General features: G+C 45.3%; 1 protein-coding gene across 4 annotated transcripts in view; it reads right to left on the bottom strand.

Annotated features, from left to right (window-relative positions):
• atad2b (ATPase family AAA domain containing 2B) overlaps positions 1-27,500 on the bottom strand; it is a 54,720-nt gene that overhangs the window by 12,998 nt on the left and 14,222 nt on the right. For 2 of the 4 annotated variants that reach the window (XM_034527411.1, XM_034527413.1), the window contains exons 20-26: positions 26,479-26,614; positions 25,142-25,335; positions 24,860-25,034; positions 21,646-21,768; positions 18,958-19,113; positions 4,478-5,230; positions 2,188-2,306 (exon numbers count right to left, since the gene is read on the bottom strand). In XM_034527411.1, coding sequence (XP_034383302.1) covers positions 2,188-2,306; positions 4,478-5,230; positions 18,958-19,113; positions 21,646-21,768; positions 24,860-25,034; positions 25,142-25,335; positions 26,479-26,614 — 1,656 coding nt within the window. The remainder of the gene's footprint in view (positions 1-2,187; positions 2,307-4,477; positions 5,231-18,957; positions 19,114-21,645; positions 21,769-24,859; positions 25,035-25,141; positions 25,336-26,478; positions 26,615-27,500) is intronic. The other 2 variants (XR_004609028.1, XM_034527412.1) reach the window with 2 other exon arrangements.

The following is a 27,500-nucleotide window of genomic DNA, read 5'->3' as shown; positions in this document are numbered from 1 at the left end:
AGTGAGAAGTGCTGTCAGCGGAGCCCACTGAGCCGAGCTCCCAATTTACACTAGGGGTATTAGGTGTGACCCTAGCGTGACTCTCCACGGGGGAAGAAGAAGAAGAAGGGAAGCCGCTTCCTATGCTCTCTCTCTCCGTTACTCGCACACATCCCGGGCGCTAGTGAGGCGGAGCTGGAAGCTCATGTTTGAGTCATAAAGCCTTCGAATGTTGCAGGAAAACGCCCACCTGCTGATTCAGAGATGTGTGGGGGGGGAGGCCGTCCGTCGTAATTGCCCCCCCCCCCCCCCCTCCCCCTCTGCGGTCAAAATGTCACTAAATGTATGTTTGAAAGATGGAAAGAAAAAGGGATGCGCGACCGTCGGGTGAAGGGAAAGGAGGGATAAGCCGAGTCACCCGTCTGAGAAGGGCAGTGTGACAGCAGAACAGACCTATGGATCTGGGGGAAGCTTAAGAGGCTGGTCATCCATGATTGAGCCCCTCCACTACCCAAAACACCCAATTCTCCACAAAGAAAGACGTTCAATGTATGCGCTTCCTCTGTTTAACACACACACACAGTTTTTCAAATCCTATTTAACTTTTTCCCACGTTTGGAAGCTACAAGAAACGCACGGTGGACAAAAAGGGGAGGACGAATTAAATTAAGTGCAGAAGGTTTTTTTTTCCCGGGACGAGCGCCGTGCCAGAAGACAATGGACAGAGGGGGGGGGGGGGTTCGTCTGCTGGCTCGCTGCAGATAACACGAACGGGTTCGCCTTCAAAAAGGTGAAAAGCACGTTCATCCTGGTATTTGCGTCCCGTGTGAAGTAGGAAGCACGAACAGAAGTACAGCTGTTCCCCCTTTTTTTTTTTTTTTTAAGCAGCAGAGAGGAGGAAACCCCTCCACCCACTAGCAGGCAGCAGCATTTAAACAAAGCGAGCCGTGTGAACTTAAACGAGACGAACATATTGGCATCATTTTTTTAGATTATAGCTCCTCTTTTACATAATCAGTCTAATTAGTCAGTTGCAAAAAAAAAAGAGGAATTGACAGTTTGCCACAGCTGGCTCTGTTGAAACCAATAAGTCTATATTTCCACATCTTATTCACTGGCGGGACGTGAGTTTTTTGGGTGGGGGTGGGGGTGAATCAAGAAAACAGTCAACAGACTGTCGCAGTTAAATCTGCGATCCCGCAATCGGTGAGCGGTGGCAAAAAAAAAAAATCACCACAGCTGTTCAGCATCCTTCACGGTCTGAATTTAGATCGCCGAGCGTGTGCAATCGAGCAAGATGGCGACGGGACACGCGCCGATAAGCTGGGTCGCGAGAGAGAGGTAAGACGACGCTTTAGCAGCAGAGTGGCTGTGAGGGTTCTTCTAACCAGAGGACGCGGTCCCCAGTGCCATTTAAAATATTAAATTATAATGGATGTCAATCAGGTTGAAAATAAATAAATATATATAAATGTATTTTTTTAAAGTTATATGTATATATAAATATATTTATATAAATATATATATTTATATATATATATTTTTTTTATATAAATATTTGTATATAAATAATTTTATATATATATATATATATAATTGAAAAATAAATTATAAGGGATGTCAATCAGGTTGAAAATAAATAAATATATATATATATATATATATATATATAAATATTTTTATATAAATATATATATTTATATATAAATATATATATTTTTTTTTAATATAAATATTTGTATATAAATAATTGTATATAAATATATTTATATATAATTGAAAAATAAATTATAAGGGATGTCAATCAGGTTGAAAATATATATATATATATATATATATAAAAATATATAAATATATAAATATATATATATATATATACACACACACACACATATATATACACACACACACACACACATATATATAACATTAAGGGCACACTGTACAAATCTGATAAATGATTCGATGAGATGAGAAGGAAATAACCGTTCTATTGTCCCAGTGAGCCGTGACGGTTCGACAGTGAACCAGCGCGCACAATACCACGGCCGTGACACCGAGGCAGTGAAATGAAATTGTGAAATTAAACATTAACAGGCTTCTTTAGTTCCTGTACTGTACGGAAAACACGTCGAACCCCAGTCGCCTTCAAACCGGAGAACTGTGTGTGCCGACAAAAGACAACAACAACTTTACGGAGATAGTTACCGAAAGTCGCTGGTGGTCGACCACTAAGGGGAGCTGAGGTGGGACTGGTCGTGGCTCTTCCTCCGTCTTCTCAGCGGATCCCTTCGACGGCTCCGACGGGTTCATCCGGCACGCCTCGGCTACGGAAACCGGCAAACACAACGGCAAAACAGTGTTATTGATGAAAGAAAGGGCTAATAATGACGGGTTATCGATGAAAGAAAGGGCTAATAATGACGGGTTATCGATGAAAGAAAGGGCTAATAATGACGGGTTATCAATGAAAGAAAGGGATAATAACGAGGGGGTTATCGATGAAAGAAAGGGCTAATAACGAGGGGGTTATCGATGAAAGAAAGGGCTAATAACGAGGGGTTACAGATGAAAGAAAGGGCTAACAACGAGGGGTTACAGATGAAAGAAAGGGCTAATAACGAGGGGTTACAGATGAAAGAAAGGGATAATAACGAGGCGTTATCGATTAAAGAAAGGGCTAATAACGAGGGGTTATCAATGAAAGAAAGGGCTAATAATGAGGGGTTATCGATGAAAGAAAGGGCTAATAACGAGGGGTTATCGATGAAAGAAAGGGCTAATAACGAGGAGTTATCAATGAAAGAAAGGGATAATAAGGGGGGTTATCGATGAAAGAAAGGGCTAACAACGAGGAGTTATCAATAAAAGAAAGGGCTAATAACGAGGGGTTATCGATGAAAGAAAGGGATAATAACGAGGCGTTATCGATTAAAGAAAGGGCTAATAACGAGGGGTTATCAATGAAAGAAAGGGCTAATAATGAGGGGTTATCGATGAAAGAAAGGGATAATAACGAGGGGTTATCGATGAAAGAAAGGGCTAATAACGAGGGGTTATCGATGAAAGAAAGGGATAATAACAAAGGGTTATCGATGAAAGAAAGGGATAATAACGAGGAGTTATCGATGAAAGAAAGGGCAAACACGAGGAGTTATCAATAAAAGAAAGGGCTAATAACGAGGGGTTATCGATGAAAGAAAGGGCTAACAACGAGGAGTTATCAATAAAAGAAAGGGCTAATAACGAGGGGTTAATGATGAAAGAAAGGCATAATAACGAGGCGTTATCAATTAAAGAAAGGGCTAATAACGAGGCGTTATCGATTAAAGAAAGGGCTAATAACGAGGGGTTATCAATGAAAGAAAGGGCTAATAATGAGGGGTTATCGATGAAAGAAAGGGATAATAACGAGGAGTTATCGATGAAAAGAAAGGGGTAATAAATGAGGGGTTATAAAGAATCAAAAAGATTTAATAAAAACAACGGGAGAGCTAAATCTGAAACTTATTTCGGTGTTTTATCAACCAGAGGAGGAAAAAACAAAAACACAAACTTGATTTTGTTGGAAAAATAAATTCCAAGTGCCCGCGGCTGCAAGTTGAATGCAATGCTCGAGGAAAGTCTATTTTAAACTGCCTGCAGCTACTGAGTTGCACAGTGCTTCACATCTGGCCTCCTTCCTGTCCATTTATAAAACAAAAGGCCCTGGCTCGGCTTGTAATGGAGGGGGGGGGGCGTGTTGGCCCATCGCGCCCACGTCCTCCGATGGCTCCTCCTGGATACCTTCCGCCCGTAAACACATATATAAAACACACCTTTTGGCTTCATCGGACTCAAAATACGACAAGCGAAGGCATAATGGCAAAAGGGTGGGGGGGAAATAATAATAAATTGGCAAAGTTAGGCATCATTTTCTACAAAAGGCACACATCACTTCAAGGGGGGGGAGATAGCGTATTTTATTTTTTATATTCTGTATGATTTATGTTGCATTATTCATGTCCGCTCTCCATTTTTTTATTTTTCTTTAAGAGCTACACCAAGTGCAAATCAGAGGCGCAGGTTCATAATATAATTTATCTGCGTAATTAAGTGGACGGATGTGTGTGAGAAAAAAAATGAAATAAATAATAAAAAAAAGAGTACAGATTTATGTTAAGTCTACTTAGGAAAGATCAACTAAAATGAACCAAAAAAACAAGTTTCTCACTTAATAACTCCCGTCAGATGGAGTATCAACTTTTGGGAGAGAAACTAGTCCAGGTGATTCATAGCTTCTCAAGAAATGTAAAAAAAATTTTTTTTTAAAAGTGACAGATGGGCCCCAAAACGCATCCAGCACCGAGCAAACGAGGTTAGGATGCTGCGTGTTGAATTTCGAGGGAATGCAGAAGACGTTATGACAACAACAACAACAAAAAAGCTATTTTCTTTTTAATTAACCAATCGTGCTTTTGAAGCTGCATTACGGCGGACTCTGGGTCTAGCTCTGTACCTTCTGGGTCCAGGTCCTCCTCTGCGTTCTCCATTCCTTCACTCCCGTCCCGAGTCGGCTCGCTCTCCTCTTCGTCTTTGTGCTCTTCCCGTCCCGGCTCGTCGGAGCCCTCCTCCTCCTCCTCCTCTTCCTCCTCCGTGCTCGTCGGAGGAAGAGGAGGAGGAGGAGGGCTCCTCTTCTCAGCCTCGCCCCTCTTGACGCTCTGCGACGAGTCCAGGCTGTCCATCGACGCGTGTCCGTTCACGCAGTCCGCCGGCGACACCGTGAGAGCGGCCTCGGCGCGCGGCGAGTCGGACCTTTCGACCGGAGGCCGGACGTCCCCGTCGGCAGCGCCGCCGAGGCGAAGCCGCTCGCCGCCTTCCCCTGTGTGTTCGGGCTCGGCCTCTTCGGCGGCAGGCTCCTCCTCCTCCTCCTCCTCCTCTGGCGGCGGCGGCGGCTCCTCCGGGCCCTCGCCGGCATCCGGGGGTTTGCCGGGCGCCGCAACAGGGGGCTCGTTGGAGCTCTCCTCCTCTGTGGAGGGGCCGTGGGGATGGTGGCCGTTGGCCTGGGGACCCGCGGTGGTATCGCAAGACGATTCCTCGTCCTGCGTCAGACACGAGTCACTGGGCCCCGCGACCTCGGCCTCCCCTTCCTCCTCCTCCTCCTCCTCCTCTTCTCCCTCCTCCTCTTCCGTCTCCTTCCTGTAGATCCTCTTCTTGCGGATGATGCCCCGCCCCCAGGATGGCCGCCGGCGCATCTTACGCTTTATATGATCTGAGAGGGCGAGAGAGAGAGAGAGAGAGAGAGAGAGAGAGGAATGCTATTAAAACGAGCAGTTTGCACAAACGCGCTTCCTATTAACATTAAAATCATCCGTCAACCTTAAAAAGTAAATACGCAGCACCTCAACCACCAATGCATACAAGGAGATGACGCAATAACAAGGTGGAAACGATCGTGGCAACGTGTATGGCAGACATGGCAGATTCTGAATTGAGACATTTTCAATATTCATTTGCCTGATTTCTCGACCTGCCATCTAACGAGCGAAACAGCTGGACACACACACACACACACACACAACCTGGGCGGAGATCACAGCGGCTCGTCCCGTCTGAACAGCCCTTTTGGCTGACTTGAGATCTGCAGCGATGGTTTCAACATCTGTCGGGTCTATTTTTTTATTTTATTATTGTCAGCCACACACACACACACACACACACACACACACACACACACACACACACACACACACACACACACACACACACACACACACACACACACACACACACACACACACACACACACACACACACACACACACACACACACACACACACACACACACACACACACACACACACACACACACACACACACACACACACACACACAAAGAGCAGAATCCCTTGTTAGAAAAACATCCTGCTGCTACAGATCAGACAAAAAGGTTGAAAAATGTTTAAATCCCCCCCAAAAAATGCAATTCTGACCTTAAGATTGAAAGCCAAACGGCATTGTGCAAACAGATAATAGTGACAGAATTTGCTCATGCAGGATCTCGGCGCGGCGTGCAATTCGATTGTTAAAATCGAGACATTTGGCCTTTTCCTCAAAAGAGTAACAGGCGAGAGAGAGAGAGAGAGAGAGAGAGAGAGAGAGAGAGAGAGAGAGGAAGGCGGAGACAGCAGCCCCGCTGCATCATGGGTGTTAAGACACTGATGACAACAGATGGGGCTCTCCGAGAGCGCCGTAAAAAAAGTGTCACGGCGAGCGAGCGACAATGCAGCGAAAACCTCGAGGCGTTTAGCATAAAAAGTCAAAGAGAGAAGAGCCGACATGGGAAAGGGCACGAAAAGAGCAAACGCACACACAGGTACCAGCACACGCACACCGGCAGGGGGTTGAACCCGACGGTGAGCGGCGTCGCCATGACGCCGCCATGACCCCGTGAGCACCGCCCGACCCCCAAAAAAAAGGCCCTTCGCAGTTTTTAACCATCTGTTGAATCACATCAAACGGCATTAATTTGGAGCACTGGCGGGACGAAAAAAACAAAACACACAGTAATCCCTTCATAAAACTCAAGAGATGTGTGTGTGTGTGTGTGTGTGTGGGTGTGTGTGTGTGTGTTAAAAAAAAAAAAAAGCATGCAGGACGAGCTGCGGCTAAATAAATAGAAAAGAAACGTGTGGAACGTCTCTCTGCAGGTTGGAAGTTGGTGTATTTTCTGTTTACAAATTTTTGCCCCAAAAAAATACTCATCATCTATTTAATCGATCAAAACAAGTAATCAAGTAAAGATTAAAAAAATCGACATTTCAAAAGAGGACTTTTTTTTTTTAACGCATTTTTCCAAGCTACGTACGTTATGACACTCATTGGAACCGGACAGATAGTTCTGAATGCTGAGATCCTCTAGCTAATACTTATTAGTGATAATGAACATGACCGGAGCACTTTGTAATAATTAAAAGTGCTGAAGACGTGCGAGTGTCGAGAAGTGGTGGACACACACACACACACACACACACACACACACAGAGTTTTCCAAAGCAAATAAAGCTCCAGGAGAAAACGTGGGAGCGCATCGAGCTAACAGCGTCGGCTATTTTTTACTTTTATTCGCGCCCAGGAAACACCACGAGGCCATATAAGGGCGCGCGTGTCCATCTCCGACGGATTGGTATAAAAAGGTAACAAACAGCCACCGACAAGCTCTTCTCAAAAAGATTAAACATCTCATTGTTTAGTCGGTATCGGGGTTCTTGGTTCGGGACCAGAAGCTTCCCGGAGTTTCCGCTGGTTGCCAGGCAACTGGTCCTAAACGTGTTGCCCAAAATGTCCAAACAGGTGCCAGAGCATAAATATATATATATATATATATATATTTTTAAATATCATCTAAATAGGAAGACCACAAACTTCCAGAACCACGCAGACACACTGTACACTTGTGATGTAATCATCTCACACACACCCCTCCATTTACAAATTGTAATTCTGATCTCATTTCCTCAGCGGCGGCGCTGCAGCAGTCGTGTGTGCTGTAATTTTTTTATTTTTTTTTTAAACTGACCAACGATCGGGTCCCGAATGTTTACCGCCAGCTATGAAATAAAAAGTACTTTTTTTTGTTGTTGTTAAATACCATCTTTGTATGACAACAACAAAAAAAAGCCGTCATTTTATTTTTGAAAGGAAAAGTAGAGGACGACCCCTCTGTTGTTGACTCACCTACTTTGTGTGTGCAAGTGTGTGTGTGCGTGTGTCCGTGGAGTGCGTTTCCATGGCGATGAACTACATTTCCCTTGCACATCCACAAAAGGCTTCTTTTTTTCTTTTTCTTTTTTTTCTTCTCCCAACTCCCCTCTATGGATTCACATTAAGGACACCGGGGTCAACACTAGGGTGCGCTTGCATGCATGCTGGGAAATATATTACAACAGGCTGGGACCACAGTGTGTGTGTGTGTGTGTGTGTGTGTGTGTGTGTGTGTGTGTGTGTGTGTGTGTAATATCCATATGGGATTCGTGTGCGTGCTCGCAGAGTCCGCTGGGTTTGAGATTCACATCAGTCACAGGATGGGGGCTATAAATCTCAGCTTAGACTTACGACGAGAGCTCAAATTGAAAAATATTAGACTTTCAAATGTAAGTGAGGAAGAGAAAAAAATAAATAAAATAAAAAAAAGGTGGTAGGGGACAGCACGAGAGATATGAGAACGTTTTTGTCTGGCGATACATAAAACGCACTATGATTAAAGTTTAAAAGTAGTCTGAGGGGGTAAAGACGGATTGCCACCGATGTAAATATCTGACAGTAAATGACCTGCAGTCACGTTGCTAAAAGATACACCATCTGTCATATGATCAGGTAACGGCAGTGCTTTAAAAACTTTTAAAAAGTTAACACCAAAATAAATGACTGGAGAAGCATTAACCCAACCCCCCCCCCCCCCCACACACACACACACTCCCAGGTACACAGAAGCAATTACCATCCTATTAAGCTCAGAGATGTACAGCATGCAAAACGCCTGATCTCAAACTAATTTAATTTTTTTTAAAGAGAAGTGCTGATCAGCTGCAACCGACGGGCTCTGTGCACACACACACACACACACACGCGCGCGCGCGTGCGTTCTCGTGCACCCTCGATCTTGTAACGTTAATGGTGTATCGATCTGCCGTGCGCCCATCACCTGATGGGGGAGGAGTTAACACAAACCCCACGCCACCTTTTTTTTACGGTTTCTTTTTTTAACCTCACGATTCTCGTTATTTATTTATTTTTTTAATGCACTTTTAGATGAAATCCCATAAGGAAAAGTACTATTGTCCCCTTTGTGCCCAATGACAAAAGACCGCTTTTCTCCACCTCTCAATTTAGATAAGACGTATAATTAAAAAGAAACTAAAATGTGTGGATATAATTAACATAACGGCAGCAAATAAAAGTCAGATAAAACGGGGTCTCATATCCACACCAGGCAGACAAAGAGGACCAGCTGTCGTAACTAATCTGTTGATTAATAACATGAGTAACATGCAATGTTATCAAAGCTTTGGTACGAGCATGACATCACCATCAAAGAGAGTGTGTGTGCTCATCAGCGTGATCAGATACAGACATCCAGGAAGTGCCATTAATCCTAAAAGCAAATGAAAGCATGCTTTCTTTTTCTTTTTTTTTGTGGGTGCGTTTTACACACAAATAAGCGATTAAGAGCATATTCTTGAAAACTATATTTTTCTCAACTCTAGCCCTCCCAGGGGATTGCAGCCATTTCTTCTTCCATCTTCCACCGAGCTGTAATTAACACAAAAGCTGCGCATCGCCTCCCGTGACTGCCAAACAAATTCCAATTGAATGGTTCCCAATCACTTAAAACTAAATGAATAATTTACATGTTGTCTTTAGAAATATGCAAATGATAAAAAAAAAATTAGATTAAAAATACAGGTTTAACAGAAGCCCCCCAGTGGCCCTTTTATTTTTTTTTTATTTTTTAGACCGTTCATATAATGTAAATGATGAGCATCAATGAATAATGCACTTCTGCCTCATCATAGATATTCTATATATAAAATTCTATGCATAGGTGGAGGTGAGGTGAAGACCATTTATCAGTCCGGCATCGAGCCCGACTGAATTCCAAATGACTTCTATTCAGCTAAGGGGTACATAAAAAATATATGCTAATGAAATAAATATATATATATATATATATATATATATATATATATATATATATATATAAAAGCAAACTGAAGACAACGGGAGGGCGAAAGCACTGCAGGAGGCGTTGAAAATACCAGGAAGTCGGTGGCGGCGGCGACGCGCAGCGGCTCGGGGTCACGAAAAGAAAGATGGCCGTTTGTCACCTGATGTGACACTTCTTTTTTTTTCCCGAGCTGACACTTAATGAAATGTCCGGATCAATAAATGATCCCATCCTTGCTTCCTGAAATGAAAAGATATCACTCACAATATCACTCCCTCTATTTCCCTTCTCTCTCTCTCTCTCTCTCTCTCACACAATAGTTCCACATTATGGGGAAAACAAAAACATACAGTTAGCTTAGCTTAGCATTATTTCTTTAACAGTAGCAACCGTCCTATCGGCGCCTCCGAAGCTCAAAAAAGTTTGGATTTTTTACGGCCCGTGACTCTCTGTGGATCCTCGATGGTTGCCCGGCAACCTCACGATGACAAAGAGAATCCACTTTAATAAAACCAGCAGAAAAAAAAAAAAAACCTTCAACTCAAACAAACAAGACTGATTCTATTAAGCCATAATTCCACTAAACAATCTGGCATTACGCACCTTTTGTTAAATTTTTTTTAAAAGCCTAAAACCAAAAGCCCATTAAAAGTTAATGGTTCATTTTCCACGCATTATTCTGACAATAGGGTGAGTGAATGTGGGCTAAAAACTTTGCAGTGAACAGCTGATTTTTCGTCACTACGGACCCATTTTCACTTTAATTCCACTCGATATTATTTCCTTCGATCTTGATAGCCATCGGCAAATTCAATCGGCTAACGCTTTTTTTTTTTTTTCCTTCTTAAAGTTATCGTTGCTATATCGGACTTAAAAAATTTAAAAAAATCCAGTATCAGTCGACCTCTAAATTCTTGCGGTTTTTTTTGGGAGGCGGGGGGGGGGTTGAATGTCTTTAATGTAACAATGTAACGCATTGTAGCCACTGAAGTAAAATACGGCGCACTTTTACCATCGGAACTTCAAGATAGGTAAATAGATCTTCTCCAAAACACCATTCTGCATCCTTTATCCTTCCAACAACCAATTAAAAAAAAAAAAAAACAACACCTTATTATAGATGCAGGAGTTTAGATTATTCCTGGATGAAAATGACACTGCACATGTTTTTGTTCACTCGGGCTGACAGTCTGACTAAAGCCGTGATCTGATAGCCGCGCTACTCCGTCAGAACACTTAGCACTCGCTAAATTGATTTGATTAGATACCAATTAGATACCCTGCGAGTCTGTTGAGGGATTCAGGTCGTCACAGCTGTATAATAATGGGACTCGGCAGAAAAGAGGATATTAAATTAAATTCTTTCTTTTTTTACGCGGGCAGCACGTTGCTCCACATAAACGCCTCGCTGGAGGAGTTCTAAAAATTAATTTAATACGGGGGAGGCGAATTAAAATCAAGAGGGAGAGGTCTCTTTCGGGCCGCGTGCGTGAGGTCACGATGTCTTAACCAATAAGGACACAGCGAGTGATTGGAGGAGGAAGAAAAAGAAAAAAAAAGCTGCACCCTGATGGTCACGTCTTCATGCTGCTGTGAAGTCTTCTAGGTCGCTAGTGAAACTTTTGCACGACCTTCCCCGAGACTGCATGTTTTCTAAAGTCACGTTCAACAATGAGCTCCTGACGGCATTGGGGAACGACAATGGTTTGGAGTTTCTGCACAGAAGTAAAGCTTTAAGGGTTCGTCTTCAGTAGATCATATATCCCTCATTATCAGATTTTTTTAAAGCTAAATGTTTTCCCAAATCCATAATGTAATGGCGTTTATTGACATTGGATATAGGTGTGGTTGCACGGTGGGCCAGACAGCGCCTAGACCCAAATCTAATCCTAAAAAAAAAAAAAAAAAAAAAAATCACACTTCCCCCGCGGTTGGAGCCGATGAAAACAGAGCCAGACGCCAAAATGAGACGAGAAAAAAATTGCCCCCAAGTTTGCGCGTCGGCGGCAATGAACTCGGTCTATTCGAGCTAATTATTGTTAATTTGTGCACAGAGTTCTCACACCGTCGCTTGAAGGCCTTCAAACCGAGATGCTAAAGGCATGTTTTTGAATTTTTGAATATATATATATATATATTGCTCTATCTCTCGAGGCGAGTGTGATTAACTCCCTCTAGTAATATCACGAGAGCTCATCTGTAATATCCTCGCTACCCTTTTCAAAAGTTGGTTGTTGTACTTTTGGGAGATTTTCCTGGAGGCGAGGGGAGGTTCACATATCCAGCGTTCCCACACGCATCTTACAATTACATTTCAAAACTTCTTCAGAACTTCCCCGGCTGTAACTGTGTAATAAAGATCAGAGATTTTTTTTTTTTTAAATATATATATATACAAATACCGTCGTTTCCAATATATGCAAAACCCAAAATCTAATTAGGAATTCTAAAGTGCACTTTGGACTGAAAGTGTCTCAAACATAAGTTTGCACCGTGCACAATATTCTACATTCTACTGAGCAACAAGCGTTGGACATTAAACGGCCCGGAAAGCTCATAATGTGAGACAATCAAATACGAAAGCCCGGTAATAAATCTCGCTCTCGGTGATAATTGGTTTCGAAGACCTGCCGGAGCGACGGCGGTTCAACCGGATGCTAATTTCTTGACGCAGCAGTTGGTGGCGGCTTCTGGATTTAACCGAATTTGCGAGGGGCCCGTTGGATGATTGCAGAAACAAATATAATGAAGTCAACTCCCTAAATGGTGGGACGTCAATGCTTGATTGATCCGAGAGTAAAGCTTTACTGAAAGCCACTGGAGGGGGAGGGGGGGGAAATACACACACAGAAATACACACACACACACACCTTTTATTGTGTCCCAAGAAACACAACTGTACTTTCTTTCAATGTAATTATTTCTGTCATATTATTATTATCCGTATGAATTGTATATTTTTTTGTGTTGCTATGTCTCGTACTTTGGCAACATTGTTGCTGCAACATTCATGCCAATAAAGCCTATTGAATTGAATTGAGAAAGAGAGAGGGAGGGAGAGAGAGGGTAAGAGAGAGAGAGAGAGAGAGAGAGGGAGGGAGGGAAACAAAGAGAGAGAGGGAGGGAGAGAGAGGGTAAGAGAGAGAGAGAGAGAGAGAGAGGGAGGGAGGGAAACAAAGAGAGAGAGGGAGGGAGAGAGGGAAAGAGAGAGAAAGAGAGGGAGAGGGTAAGAGAGAGGGAGAGAGAGAGAGAGAGGGAGGGAGGGAGAGGGTAAGAAAGAGAGAGGGAGGGAGAGAGGGAAATAGAGAGAAAGAGAGGGTAAGAGAGAGAGAGAGGGAGAGGGTAAGAGAGAGGGAGAGGGAAAGAGAGAGAGGGAGGGAGAGAGAGGGTAAGAGAGAGAGAGGGAGGGAGGGAAACAAAGAGAGAGAGGGAGGGAGAGAGGGAAAGAGAGAGAAAGAGAGGGAGAGGGTAAGAGAGACGGAGAGAGAGAGAGAGGGAAAGAGAGAGAGAGAGGGAGGGAGGGAAACAAAGAGAGAGAGGGAGGGAGAGAGGGAGGGAAACAAAGAGAGAGAGGGAGGGAGAGAGGGAAAGAGAGAGAAAGAGAGAGAGAGGGTAAGAGAGAGAGAGAGAGAGAGAGAGAGGGAGGGAGAGAGAGGGTAAGAGAGAGAGAGAGGGAGGGAGGGAGAGGGTAAGAAAGAGAGAGGGAGGGAGAGAGGGAAATAGAGAGAAAGAGAGGGTAAGAGAGAGAGAGAGGGAGAGGGTAAGAGAGAGGGAGAGGGAAAGAGAGAGAGGGAGGGAGAGAGAGGGTAAGAGAGAGAGAGGGAGGGAGGGAAACAAAGAGAGAGAGGGAGGGAGAGAGGGAAAGAGAGAGAAAGAGAGGGAGAGGGTAAGAGAGACGGAGAGAGAGAGAGAGGGAAAGAGAGAGAGAGAGGGTAAGAGAGAGGGAGAGGGAAAGAGAGAGAAAGAGAGGGTAAGAGAAAGTGAGGGAGGGAGGGAAACAAAGAGAGAGAGGGAGGGAGAGAGGGAAAGAGAGAGAAAGAGAGGGAGAGGGTAAGAGAGAGGGAGAGAGAGAGGGAAAGAGAGAGAGAGAGGGTAAGAGAGAGGGAGAGGGAAAGAGAGAGAAAGAGAGGGTAAGAGAGAGTGAGGGAGAGAGAGAGAGATGGAAAGAGAGAGGGAGGGAAAGAGAGAGAGGGAAAGAGAGAAAGAGGGAGGGAGGGGAAAAAAGAGAAAGAGATAGGTAGCTATAGAGGAGATAGATAGATACTGTAGATAGAGCGATAGCGAGAGAGAGAGATAGATAGAGAGATAGAGAGATAGCGAGAGATAGAGAGAGATAGATAGAGAGATAGAGAGATAGCGAGAGAGATAGAGAGAGATAGAGAGATAGAGAGAGATAGAGAGAGATATATATAGAGAGAGAGAGATAGAGAGAGATAGAGAGATAGAGAGATAGATATATAGAGATAGCGAGAGAGATAGAGAGAGATAGAGAGATAGAGAGATATATACAGAGAGAGAGAGCAATGTCACAACAACCAACAGCAGAACTGGCAAACAAAACAATTCAAAGTTAATGCTGCGTGAGCTTCAGATAAGACGTCTGCTGGAGGACGATGAACACGACCTCCGGCGACCTCTGCGTAATGACCGGTTAGCCAGAGAGAAGCCGCGCGACGCATCTCATCTCTGTGCTTAATGGAGACGCGGTGATTAGGGCTGGATAAGTGTACGATTCCAAAGAGTCATTTGATGTAATTAAAAACCCGGCCGCCGCACATTCCCATTCTTGTGGCGGTCTAATGTGACTTCGTGTCACATAATAATCAGAGCCGATAACCAAAAAAGGACAACAAAAAAAACCCCATTGTTTACACACGGAACACAAAGAACGAGATGTTGAATGAGAACCCGTCACCCGAGTCTTCAGAGCACACATAATAATATAATTTTTTTTTTTAAAGAGAAGGTGCATCTTAATGGAGGAACAGATACCGGGTTCACTTTCCCTCAAGCTGGGTTTTTGAGAAGCGTATAAAGTCCAAAAAGATAATTTTTGGGATCCAGCAAACCAATCTATAAGTGGTTCCAACTAATCAAGCACTAATGCATCATGTTCGTGCAATTGTTCCAGTCAATTACGGGTTATCAGAACCGAGCCCGGGGGGGGGGGGGGGGGGGGGGGGGATACACCCCATTAAGCCGCTCGGCGTTGACTCTCCTCTGATGTTTACCGAAATTGACTAATCGACTGCACTATGGTAAAAAACAATGGGAGCAAAAAGCCCAGGAGACCTTGTGTAATTTCATGTCTGCAGCACAACCTAAATGGTGAGATGTTGGGCTGGTTTTTAATGTTATGGGGCACTTATCATAGAGAGCACGCCCCCCCCCACAGATCTGCCTTAATTGGAAAGGCAGGACAGACGATCCTTTTGTGCAAATCTAAACCTCCCGGATTACTGACAGGACGGATCTCAAAAACAATGAACGTGTCCATTTGAGGTCCGGCCATCAGTCAATCAACAGAGACGTCTCCTCTCTCACATCCTTAGCACAGCTTGCAGGTATTGGGCAATCGATCAATCGTTGCAGTGCAACTCTCCGGGCTCATTTGGCTGTTTACCATAATATTATATATATATATATATATATATATATAATTGTTCATTTTTATCAGCGAGCGCCACCGGGCGTCAGGGATGTGCGAACTCCCCGAGATTGTTTTCCTTCCGGTCGTCGAGGAGGAGAATAGCTACTTCAACAATCTCCTGTATCAGGACACTTTCCACCGTTGACCACTACCACGGTATTAATTGTTATCCCCCCCCCCCCTCCCTGCACCAGTTTCTATAAATGGTGTTAACTTAACTCACATTTCAGCAAATTGAAGCTCCAGGATACCGACAGCGTGCACCGTGGCAGCTGCAGGTAAAAAGCAGCTCCTCTGGAGATCTTGTTTACATAAGGTGGCGTGCGAAACACATTCGCTCCGAGGTTAAAACTTCAACATTCATCCAGTGCGGCGGGGTCCACCGTCCTTGTAAACGAGAGCAGGCAAAGACGAGATGAGAAAAATCTGGATAATGGAATTGCCTTCAATACGGCTTTTGTGTTTCCAAAAAGAAGAAGAAGAAAAGAAAAAAAAAGGTGCTCTCTTATTAACGTGTTTTCCCTGACGCACTGCGGCCACGTTTGTCCCCGGAGCGAAAGAAATCCAGGCAACTACTTCAGCCTGCAGGTAAAAAAAAAAAAAGACAGGGGGAAGCGGTCCTCGTGACTTTTAAATATCCCCGTCGCCGCCTCTCGTGATGGATCGATGTCGGCGACGTGGGAAGAGAGGAGCTGTCCCCTGTTTACCGTGATTTTTTTTTTTTTTTTTTTTAAACGACGAGGAACAAAACTGGAAAGCGACATTTAAAGAAAAGCAGGAGGATAATCAGACATTGATATTTAGTTAAGCAATCAATAGCACATGCCTTTTGAAAACAACAACAAAAAAAACAACAAGCATGCGGAGAAAAAAAACAAACCGTGAAGGCCTTAATAATGAATGAAAGGAAGGCACCCCACATGAACCAGATCCGTGTGGTAGTGCACTCCGAATGAACCCGGGGTTGTGGCCCACGTAATGGGCCTTGGGTTTTTTTTTGGTTTGCTTCTCCATGGAGGTAGTGCCGGGAGAGAGATGGGAGGGGGAGGGGGGGGGGGGGGGGGGGAGAGAGATGAGCTGTGAGTAAAGGGAGAGCAGAGAAACCATGACAGCGCTGTCCACGCAGCCTAATGGAAGCCATCTTCCCGTTTCCATGAGCGTTAACGGCAGAGAGGTTTCCCCATCGTCTCACCCCTGGCTGACCCAGGAGCAGCTGCACCCCGCCCCCCCCCCCACACACACACACACACACACACGCGCTCTATCTAGATCTCAACAACCGCTGCTTTTAACACCTGATTCAGAAATACCCTTTCGAAAAAAAAAGCTTTTCACGCAACTTTCTCCCCGGTTCCGCTCGACCATCTCGACCTCGCTCCATATGATCTGAATTTAAAAAGGCAATTCTAAGCTCCAGGCAAAGCGGAGAGAGGGAGAGGCATCACTTTACAAGCTAGATACCTCCCCCCCCCCCCCTTCCTCAAAAAAAGAAACCCGTCTCCATTCAGACTCCCCCTGCAGGTAATGATCGAGGATAACTTTAAAACTGTGTGCGTCCCGACCCCGAGATGACCCCGGCCTGCTGCGGGGGGGTTGCATTTTCACAAACACGGTCCATTTCCCCGTGTCGGCGTCTCTCCCGGCAGACGCGCCGCCGCGCTGCCGCGCTTTCATCGCGACTTCGCCGCCTCTGTGATCAATTAGCCTAAAGGCTGCCTCGCTGAGGTGCTCCAGGTGAGAACCGGCTGCCGATGTCACAAATTAATCACCAGTTTAGCCTAATTAATGAAGCCTCTGGCGGGAGGCTGATAACGGCTCTCCCGAGGGCTTCCAAAAATTGGTGGTCCGCATCTGTGACATTTGGCTTTGCAGATGAAACGTACAGCTAAAAAAGTAGCATGAACTGCCCCCCCCCCCCCCCCCCGCCCCTTTAAAATATATCAATCAGTTGATTAACAGCAGCGTGTGCTCCTCTTTTAGGCGCCGCACGCCGGTACGGAGACGTGAATGAAGACGTTCCGTTGGTTTGATGTGCAATGAAGCAATCGGTACTGTAAATACATGCGAGGTGAAGCCAATGTGCACCACGTAATAGTAATAATAATAATAATAATAATAATAATGATATGTACCATCTTGTGATAGCAAAGATGTTGAATCGGCAATTTAGTTTGTAGTTATTGACCGTGTAGTTACGCATCAGACTGAAGTGTGTGTAATATGTATTGACATTAAAAAAATATATATTAATATTTGAAAAGCTACTGGCTCAAGTCCGCCGTTAGGACTCGTCCATCAAGGCTCCATTAATTTACCCTGCACTGAATTATTGATGTGGGGGGAAATTAAACAATTCATTAAATATTATATCCTTTTTTTTTTTTTTCTTCTTCTGCCTTCACACGACGAGATAAACTGCAGAGACGTCGATACTGCGACATGTCGAGAGTCTTACAGTATTATTGGAGGCCAACAGAGGCCCTTATCTCCCTGTAGAGAAGGAATGTTTTACCCACACAGCAGGGGTTCCTGTGAGGGGGGGGGGGGGGGAAGCCGCTCTCATGAGGGGCAAGCGCCACCTGGTGTTGGACACTTGTACTACACAGACAGACAAATTAAATCTCCTAACTTTGGCCACAAATGAACGATGAAGGCTTTTTCTGGACGATTAATTCCCCCGTGTTGGTTTAAAGTAAGATGGAGCAGCGTCTCGAAGAAGAAGAAGAAGAAGGAGAAGAAGAAGAAGAAGAAGAAGAAGAAGAAGAAGAAGGAGAAAAAAAAGGCATTAACATTGATTTGCACGGACAAAGAAGAGTTGGAGAGAGCTTCTTTATTTTTCAGCCTGAGGATTTTACCTGCGCGCTCTTGTACACCTCGTCTAGTTTTATGTTAATCTCGTGACTGAGGGCGCCTCTTTTAGCCCAAATCATTCCAGCTTATTTTGCCCAGGTGGAAGCCGTTCTTCAGATTGCATGTATGAAAAAAAATGGGGGAAAAAAGCTGCTTATCTCGGATTTGTTCAGGTAACAGCCTCATTAGTCTGCCCCCTGCCCATACCTGGGCCTCCCTTCACCCTTAGGCACCTGCCGTTTACCACAGGTGGGCATGTAATTGCTCTGTGGCGTGGTCATGTTCGGAGTGGTTGGAAGAGAGCAGCTTCGCTAATGAGGCTGCTCGCTGCGATGCTTCTCCACTGTGTGTGTGTGTGTGTCTGTGTGTGTGTGTGTGTGTGTGTAGGCAGGTGTGAGGCGCCACATACATCTGGTAGGCTGTTGTAATACAACGCAGCTGCTTGCATCAAAGACAGAAGAAGAAGAAGAAGAAGAAGAAGAAGAAGAAGAAGAAGAAGAAGAAGAAGAAGAAGAAGAAGAAGAAGAAGAAGAAGAAGAAGAAGAAGAAGAAGAAGAAGAAGAAGAAGAAGAAGAAGAAGAAGAAGAAGAAGAAGAAGAAGAAGAAGAAGAAGAAGAAGAAGAAGAAGAAGAAGAAGAAGAAGAACAACAACTCGGCGAGTTACCGACAAAGTTTGAGTGTGAGAGTCAAAAAGTTTGTGGGTGTAAACGCATTTGTTTTTTCCGGTGTGCAGCCGTTAAGTCGTCGTGGATACGGTCGGGGGGTACTCACTGGTGGTGCACTGCTTGTCGGAGGCCTCGCCCTGAGTGCTGCTCTTGGCCTGCTGCTCCTCTCCTCCTCCTCCTCCTCCTCCTCCTGCAGCAGCGTGGTGCCTCCTGGTTGCCGCGGCGCCCATGGGCTCCGTCGGCTGAGCCGGCGTCTGGAGGTCTGCGGTGCCCACAGGAGGATCGGTTACCGACAACAGAGAACACTCTTTGCGTGTGCACGTGCAGTTAGTTGTGTGTGTGTGTGTGTGTGTGTGTGTGTGTGTGTGTGTGTGTCAAAGAGAAAACACTTCAGAATTGTACCGCTGGCAAGTTAGAGTGCTTGTGTGTGTGTGTGTGTGTGTGTGTGTGTGTGCGAACGCCAGAATGACGAGCACTAACCACGAGTCAATCAGACGGAGCATTACCACAAACCCCCCCCCCAAAAAACTACAACGATATCCTTTCGCAATATTTTTTTTTGCTGGATGACGGGAATGAAAAGCAGCGGTGGAGCGAAAGAGACACGCAAAGCCCCTGAAAGTGAGACATCTCAACTCTTGACAGCCCGGTGGTATTTTTTTTTTTGGGGCCCAAAATCACAGCTCCTTTTCATCTAGTCACGGTGGGGGGGTGGGGGGGGTGGGGGGGGAAATCCCCCAAGATGCACTGTGGCCAGCATACAGAGTCGGGCTAATTGAGAGCCTTAACGCATTGACTGGAAGATTAAATATTTACAGCGCCGTCCTCCTCCTCCTCCTCCTCCTCCTCTTCTTCTTTCTCAGGCCGATATCGACTCAGACAGCCGGATTGGGTGTTGGTGACAACGGGACAGGTATATTCAATTTAAATTAATGTTCATATAGTTGTATAATGGGAGTTTTAAAGTTGTTACTGCATGTACGATTTGGTACATTTTGTTTTAAAGTTGTTTTTTTATGAGAATCGGGACTGAAAGAGTCACGTCGGTAACATCCGTCATCTCAGTCATTCGCCTCCTGCAGCTTTTATGTAGCATCCTGTGCTTTTAGTTGCTAAAAAAAGAAGAAGAAGAAGAAGAAGAAGAAGAAGAAGGGGAAATCAAAAATTGCTTCCTCTTTGATAAGCTTCCGGTTTGACGTGGAAGAAGCAGGCCTCTGTGGTTTTAAATCACAAGTCGATAATCCCTCAGTTCGGGCTGCGCACAACACTTTAGACTGCGCGTGTGTTAAAAGATAAATCAGGTCTTCTTGTGCGGTTTTTCCCGAATCCACTTGTGAGCTTTGAACAGGAACCAGAAACACTTTTAAAAAAAATGGGTAAAATCAGGCGAAATATAGATAGTGACACGCCGCTTACGGTTAAAGTGAGAATTCACAAAGACTTGCACGTGTCGTTATGAAACTGGATGGACGGGATTGGTTTTATACTTGGAATAAACCGCATGCATCATTAGCTCTGCAAGGTTTGCATTGGACGACAATATATGAGCACTTCGGGGTCAGCGATGATGAATATTAGGACTTGTATGCCGTCTCTAATTGGGTTGATATCATCAATCACAATCAATAGATGTCGCGGTTACATTTATTTATGATTCTGTAGTCCCGGCTTGGTATTGAACACACACTGCGAGTGTAATTTTAGTACAGCAACAAGGGATCTTTATGCTTAATATCCAGACGACTTACTTTTGTCAATACTTTTTAACAGCTCATATGAACGCACGTGTGTTTTTTATGTGCACAAACTCAATTTTAGAGTTAGCCTAAATCCACTCGGCGTTGCTAGGGGCTGTGTACAGATGCAGGGCGCCGGGCAGACAGCGAAGCGCAGAAGGTACCGTCTGGATGCCGCCCGCCTCGGGCATCGCTGCTTCCACCCTGCGCCACACACTCGATGCGAAGAAGGAGGAGGGGAAAAAAAAAATGAGTCCTCCATCAAGTACCACTGGGAAAGGCTACAGATTTTTTTTTTTTACACTCTCTCTCGCTGAAATAATCCATCAAAGACTTTTCGCCCCAATAAATAAATAAATTAAAAAAGGAGAGAGAGGAAGGTGACGGATCAGGCCGGGAACTACACAGCCAACGTGGACCGGCTCGGGCTCATTATTCAAGTGAGTGAGTGTTCTTCCAACATTTGTTTATTTATTTAGATAAACAAATGATGCTCTTCACTTCAGCGCTATTTAGTATGCTAAATTAGTCCGCTCTACCGACAACGCACCGAAACACAGCCGACCCAGATAAAGATAAGAGAAAGTACCCGGAGTTACAAATGTTTACGATCTTATAAAAGTTGTGTTTTTCGAGCGCAAAATAAGGGAGGAGCAAAGTAAGGAAGCGCACCGTCGTCCATTAACACTTGATAATGGACACCTCGAGGTGCATTATCCCGTTTATACCACGGCCACTCGCCAAAAAAAAAAAAAAAAAAGACAATTTATTCAGTTTTGTTTAGTGTTGGAAATTAGATGTTTAAAAAAAAATTATTTATTGTATATAGCGCATTCATTTTGACAGTTACTACTTTGGGGTAGTAGGTGTCCATTATCAGAAATGGAATGACACACCTTGCAGCCAATCAGAATAGAGTATTCACCCAGATCGTGGAGTAAAACAATGTTTGGGCCCGCACATTGTTCCACGTTTACAGAGAGATGATGATTGTGAGATGAGTTTACGTTTAGGTACAAGAGCGTGTGTGTGTGTGTGTGTGCGTGCGATTTTCTTACCCCTCTTCCTGCGCGCCTCCTTGATGTCTTCACACATGCGGTCGAACTCGGTGTCCAGCTCGGCGGCGAATATAGCGTGAGCCGTGTCCTTTAAGCTGCACGCCCGGTGCCTGATCACTTTGTCTGAGGGGGTGGGGGGTGGGGGGGGGTGACACAGGGAAACATAGCATTAGTGTCACAATACGCAACACTGTGGTTTTCTGTGCTCGACATGTATTTATTCAAGGCCGAGTCCTTTGAGAGGCAGGAAATCAAACCCTTAAATTTGCAATAGCACTCTAATCGGTTTTTTCCCCTTTTAGATGGTTTCTATTTTTCCTCCCCCCGACATTTAGTTTGCAACGATGTTGCATGCTCTACACCCCCCCCCCCACCCCTCCCCCTTCCCCATCATGCATGGAAATGTAAGGCAAAGGAGTCGATACCCATTCCACTGTATGTGTGAGAAAAGGGAGTGCAGCCTTTTCTCACAGGTTGAATAAAAAAAAAAAAGGATGGAGCTGGCTTTGGTGAGAAGCGTTAGAAGGCGTAACTCAAGTATATATGGCCACTTCACCCACTTTCAGACAGAGACAACGTAAAAATTATTTCTCTCCATTTATTCATTCTTTCTTTAAAAAAACGTACTGCGTACTCATTCGCTCTCAACGTCTTACACCTTCGCAAACTCTCTTACGCCTCCCTTTCCCCTTTAGATGTGTACCGCAGGCATCATTAAATCCTCCCCCGTTAACCGCGCGCCCGCATCCTTGAAAGGGAAACTGGAGAGAGGCGGCGGCGGCGGCGGCTGTAGCGGCGGCGGGCTAAAAGCATCGTCGCTGTAAACAGACAGCCTCTCATTACGCCAGGCGGAGGAGGGGAGAACAGTTCAGGCAGAAAGTGGCAGAGGGGGGTCACAATCTGCCAGCTTCCTTTGTCTAATTGGAGGACGGAGGCCTAATTGCGATGGAGGCAATTTGTGTGTGTGTGTGTGTGTGTGTTTTTTCTACTGACAAGAGTATGTCCGAGTGTGTGTGCATTCTAAGTGGGGAAGGAGAGAAAAAAAAATAATCGCTTGTCAGTGGAAGGGGGGGTGTGTCAAAGGCCAGGTGGGATGCCAAGAGCTCATCAGAACCCCTCATTGGCCCTGAATAACTCCCCCCCCCCCCCCCCCCCCCCCCCCCCACACCTCATCTAGAACACACAAGAACGTTCTGCCACACAACGCCGTTTGCTTGCCGCATTCCGCCACGGTAACACGGTTGTTATCGCCGCCCGCCACGAGCAATAAAGACGCATTTGTGAAACTGAGTCACATTGTTGGAGCACTGAGATATCAGCCCCCTTTTTTTTTGGGGGGGTGGGGGGGGGCACGTGATTGCACGTGGAGGACGGCGCGATGAAGATAGCATGAAGGACAAGGAGGAGACGGAGCACTGTGGGGATAATGAGGTTTTTTCCCAGCACTTTTTGGAGCTGGTGTAGAATTTCCCCAGCAGCATAATTGTGCAAGGCCATATTTCCCGGGCACAGCGCTGGGTGAGAGGCTTTGTTAAGTCTTCTTTATTAACCTGCCTAATTGCGTTTTCTTTTCTTTTTCGCATTAGAGTTTCATTTGTAGACCTCGCATTCCAACAAATGACCCAGGCCCACTTCGCCTGCAAAAGACAGAGATATGATTTATTAATTTGGCCTGGCAGATAATTGCTTCCCATCGGTGTCAGGCGGCTACATCTTTATGGAGGGAACAAAGCAGGTAAACACACAAGAAGAAGAGTGTGTGTGTGTGTGTGTGTGGTCCGGAGCAGGTCTTCCGTATGCAGCTTTCAATTACCATCATGGTATTGTCGTTGAGGATGACATTATGGTAGAAATCTATATTTCTTCCGTGCAACAACCTCTTTTTTTTTTTTTTTTGCACGGTTTTTTTCCCCCCCATGTTTTATTACATGCATTATTTTTCACGTGCATGCAAGTAGCCAAATTTAAACAATAAATATGAATCCAATATATTGTGTAAGCCACTGCAAATAACAGGCCCCCTTTCGTGTGCATTGTGTGTACACGACGCTCATTAGGAAAGCCCGTATTTCGCTTTGGAAAGAAAAAGGTGTGGAGACGGGTTTCGGAGGATGATGTAAAAATGGGGTTCGAACTGTAAGTCAAGAGACAATAAAAATGTTCATGCATATGCAGCCTCTCAGCTACGGGGCAGGAATTACGCGGTGGGAATGTGTGTTCGGGGAGGGCAGTGGGTGCACTTTATTTCATTTGAATTTCCAAACCCCATCTTGAGGTCCTGTATGTCGACTGCCTGGAAGCCCTTTTTCCACAAGTCATTACGTGTTAAATCTAATTACTTTTTACTCGCACAATGACAGCCTAATGGAACACAACAGTAACTAGAGAGACGGTCCAAAGTTGTTTGGATAGTGCAATGTTGACTTATTACCCACGGGAACGAACTGTCAGAGGCCATCGTGGAAACCTGCAGAGCTTCATTTGGAAGTGTGGCGGGTGGGGGGTGGGGGGGGTGGGGGGTGGGGGGGTTAAACAAACACTTCAGAGACGTGCAGCGGAGACACGTACAGCCACATCTGAGATAAGATGCACTTTGTCTCAGATAGTCACAGATACTGTCGTGCTGCACGTGACCTTCAAAGTGACACGTGACTTAGTTTCTCACACACACACACACACACACACACACACACACACACACACACACACACACACACACACACACACACACACACACACACACACACACACACACACACACACACACACACACACACACACACACACACACACACACACACACACACACACACACACACACACACACAGGTTGGCAGAGAGCTACGTCCAGCAGACGTTGACTCCTCCCCCTAAGATCAGACATAGTGTCATTATACCATGTATTGCTTGGTTTACATTCTCCTTAAATCAAGCTCTAATGTCTCTTCAGCCTTCAGACATCAAAGAGTCTCCCGAGTCTAACGTTGGTCTCAAGTTAATCTGCTCATAAGATTTCCATCACAGCTTTCGGACCAAGCCCTGGATTAAATGATCAATATCAAATCGAATTTCTATACTTTAATAAAAGAGTTTTAAATCCGTGGTGCTTTTAGACTATTTTAGCACCTAAATGCCAACACATTCACTGTCTGATGAAGTGCGAGCATGCACACGTGTTGCATTTCATTGTTGTTGTATTCACACTACGCCTCACCTCCGGGATCCTTGTCGGGGTTGTATTCTAACGCGTTGCTGCTGATGAGGTCGACGTCCCCCAAGAAGTCCTTCACCGTCAGGTACTGGTGGGTGTCGATCTTGGTCATGGCGGTGGACAGGTCCATCGGCTGCCGAATCACCTCCAGGTAGTCCGCCACCTGACACGCAGAGTTCTTATTAAATAAAACAAAAAGGATTGAAAGCGGCCGTCAAAAAACCCTGCGAGGACGCGCGCGCGCGGGGGTGGGGGTGGAGGGGGTGGTCCGGTTTCCTCTTTTACCTCGTCGATGTCGACCGGCTTGCTGAAGATGTTGAAGCGCTTGTCGGTGGCCAGGCGCTTGGTCACGTCCCTGAGAAAGAGCCGGAGCTCCCGTAGCGTGTTCTCCTCCTGCTCCGCCAAGCGGCGCTGTTCCTCCGTCGACAGGACTCTGGGGCCCGGCGCCTCCGCCTCCGGCAGCACCTCTTCACGCCTCCCTGTTTGTTTGGGGTTCGGGGGGGGGGGGGGGGGGGGGGGGGGGGAGAAGGAGAAGGAGAAGCAGGAAATGAAGGAGCGCGCTGACTGAATGTAACGCGCTTCCAATCTACAGACAAGAACGAAAAATAGAAATAAATCCAACACCGAGAGACAAAATAAAGAACGTTTGTGCCCAATAAAATATAAGACCAGACAGTCCAACCCACCAATCTCAACCCTGATCCTCGACCTTTTGTCATCATCATCGCCGCCGAGCCAAACAAAAAAAAAAAATACTTTTTAATATTCTTAACACAGGTTTTTGAGCTACACGAAGGAAAAGCCAAGTAGGTCTATCCTCCCCTCCCCTCCCCTCCCACCGGCCCTCGCCCGAGGCGTCTGCCGACATCGTTAGGAAGTTCTGCACGGCACCCCGGGCCGCTCCGCTCAGTAGCGGCGATCCAAACCCCCCGATTTTAATTATGGCTAATAACAGCCGGGCACCTCATAGCAATTCCTCTCGGCGCTTTTTTTTTTTTTTATACATCGGGCCTCTCGGCTGGAAGCCAGAATGCCGTCTTATTTCAGGCAGGAACCCCCGAAAAGCGCCGGGCGAGTAGAAGCGGGGGGACCCCTGCCTCGCGTCAATGAGTAAACTACGGCTGAATGCTGGGCACAATTTCCATTTGAAAGCCCGGGTGGACAGTTGTCTTATATTGAACCTGTGTGTGTGTATGTGTGTGTGTATATGTAAAGCAGGGGGTACTTGGGAGGGATGGATGGGGGTTGCTGTATGTGCATGAGGAATAGAGATATCCAGAATAAATACTGGCTTCACACTTTTCTTTCTCAATTTCTAAAGTGATAGTGAACAGATTCTGAACAGGTATCATATTTAAGTGCAGTGTGCAAATGGAAATTACTCACACACACACACACACACACACACACACACACCTGTTCTTCTACCTTTCACTGGATCCCAAAAACAAAAACAACTGTGTGAGAGCTTGAGACCAGAGCTGGGGGGAGGAAGGAAAGAAGCATTCGCAGACAACACTGCCCTCTAGGACCGACAGCAGAGATGAGTCATCCCCGTCTCATCCTGCATGTGTGTGTGTGTGTGTGTGTGTGTGTGTCCAGGTGAATGCGGCGCCAAGTACCTGTATTCCTGAGGCGCGGCGGAGCCCTGGCCGCTTGGACCAACAGCAGGTCAGAGAAGAAGCTCTTCCGGTCCTCTTCTCCTGGAGGGCACAGCGTCACGACCTCCCCGTAGGTCCTCTGGAACATGCTTTTTAGCTGCGATTAAAAATTAATTAAAAAAAAAACACAACCATAAGAAATTCAGTTCGCCACATATTGCTATGAAAATAATTAATAACAAGCACAGAGGCCGAGGCACCGAGCTCGACTTGAAAAAATTAGCTTTTTTCTTTTATGATCAAAAACATTTTCATGGACAAATCTTGAGAATACATCATTTCAAAAACACGCCACCGTCTCCTCGAACTGATTACTCCAATTTATGAGCGTTACATAAAAAGACAGCGTGAAGCTGATTGTGCCAGTTTTTTAAAGTTTTCTTTTTGTTGTAAATCAATCGGCGGCTTTAAGATAACGCACGACTGGTGCTCAGAAGTTCAGGACTTCAGGAACAGACGAGGAAGTAAAAAAAAAACAAGGCCACATGATACCTGATCAAAGCAAAAGCTCCCAAAACGCCATTAAAAAAAAATTAAGGATTTTTAATTAAGGATGCGAGCCCAGATATCATTTTAAGCTTTCAGACATGTTTTAAAAAAAAGTTTAAAATCAGTGAACTATCATGCGCCTCTTCAGTGTGGCGAGTATAAACGAAGCTGTAGTCTCTTCACAACAACATGTGCCCGTTATACAACAAAAATGTTAAGAATAAAGAAAAAGTGTTTGAAATGGGAACGCTGGCAAAATCTCAACAGTTTAAAATCGTAAAGTATAGACGGGCGGTTGAGAAAAAAAAAAGGGGGCGAGATGCGAGATTGGGGAGCATTTCGATTGCCTCCCGACGGCTCTCAACATGGCGACGCCAGAGCCGATAGGCCCGTAGCTACAGTAACAAGGCGAGGAGGAGGAGGAGGAGGAGGAGGAGGAGGAGCTCCGATAACGACACACACAAGAGGGAGAGAAGCTCGCTCCATTGGATCTT

The sequence above is a fragment of the Cyclopterus lumpus genome, chromosome 24 (genome assembly GCF_009769545.1).
Source record: "Cyclopterus lumpus isolate fCycLum1 chromosome 24, fCycLum1.pri, whole genome shotgun sequence".
NCBI classification, from domain to species: domain Eukaryota; kingdom Metazoa; phylum Chordata; class Actinopteri; order Perciformes; family Cyclopteridae; genus Cyclopterus; species Cyclopterus lumpus.
This window is presented reverse-complemented; position numbering and strand designations above follow the sequence as displayed.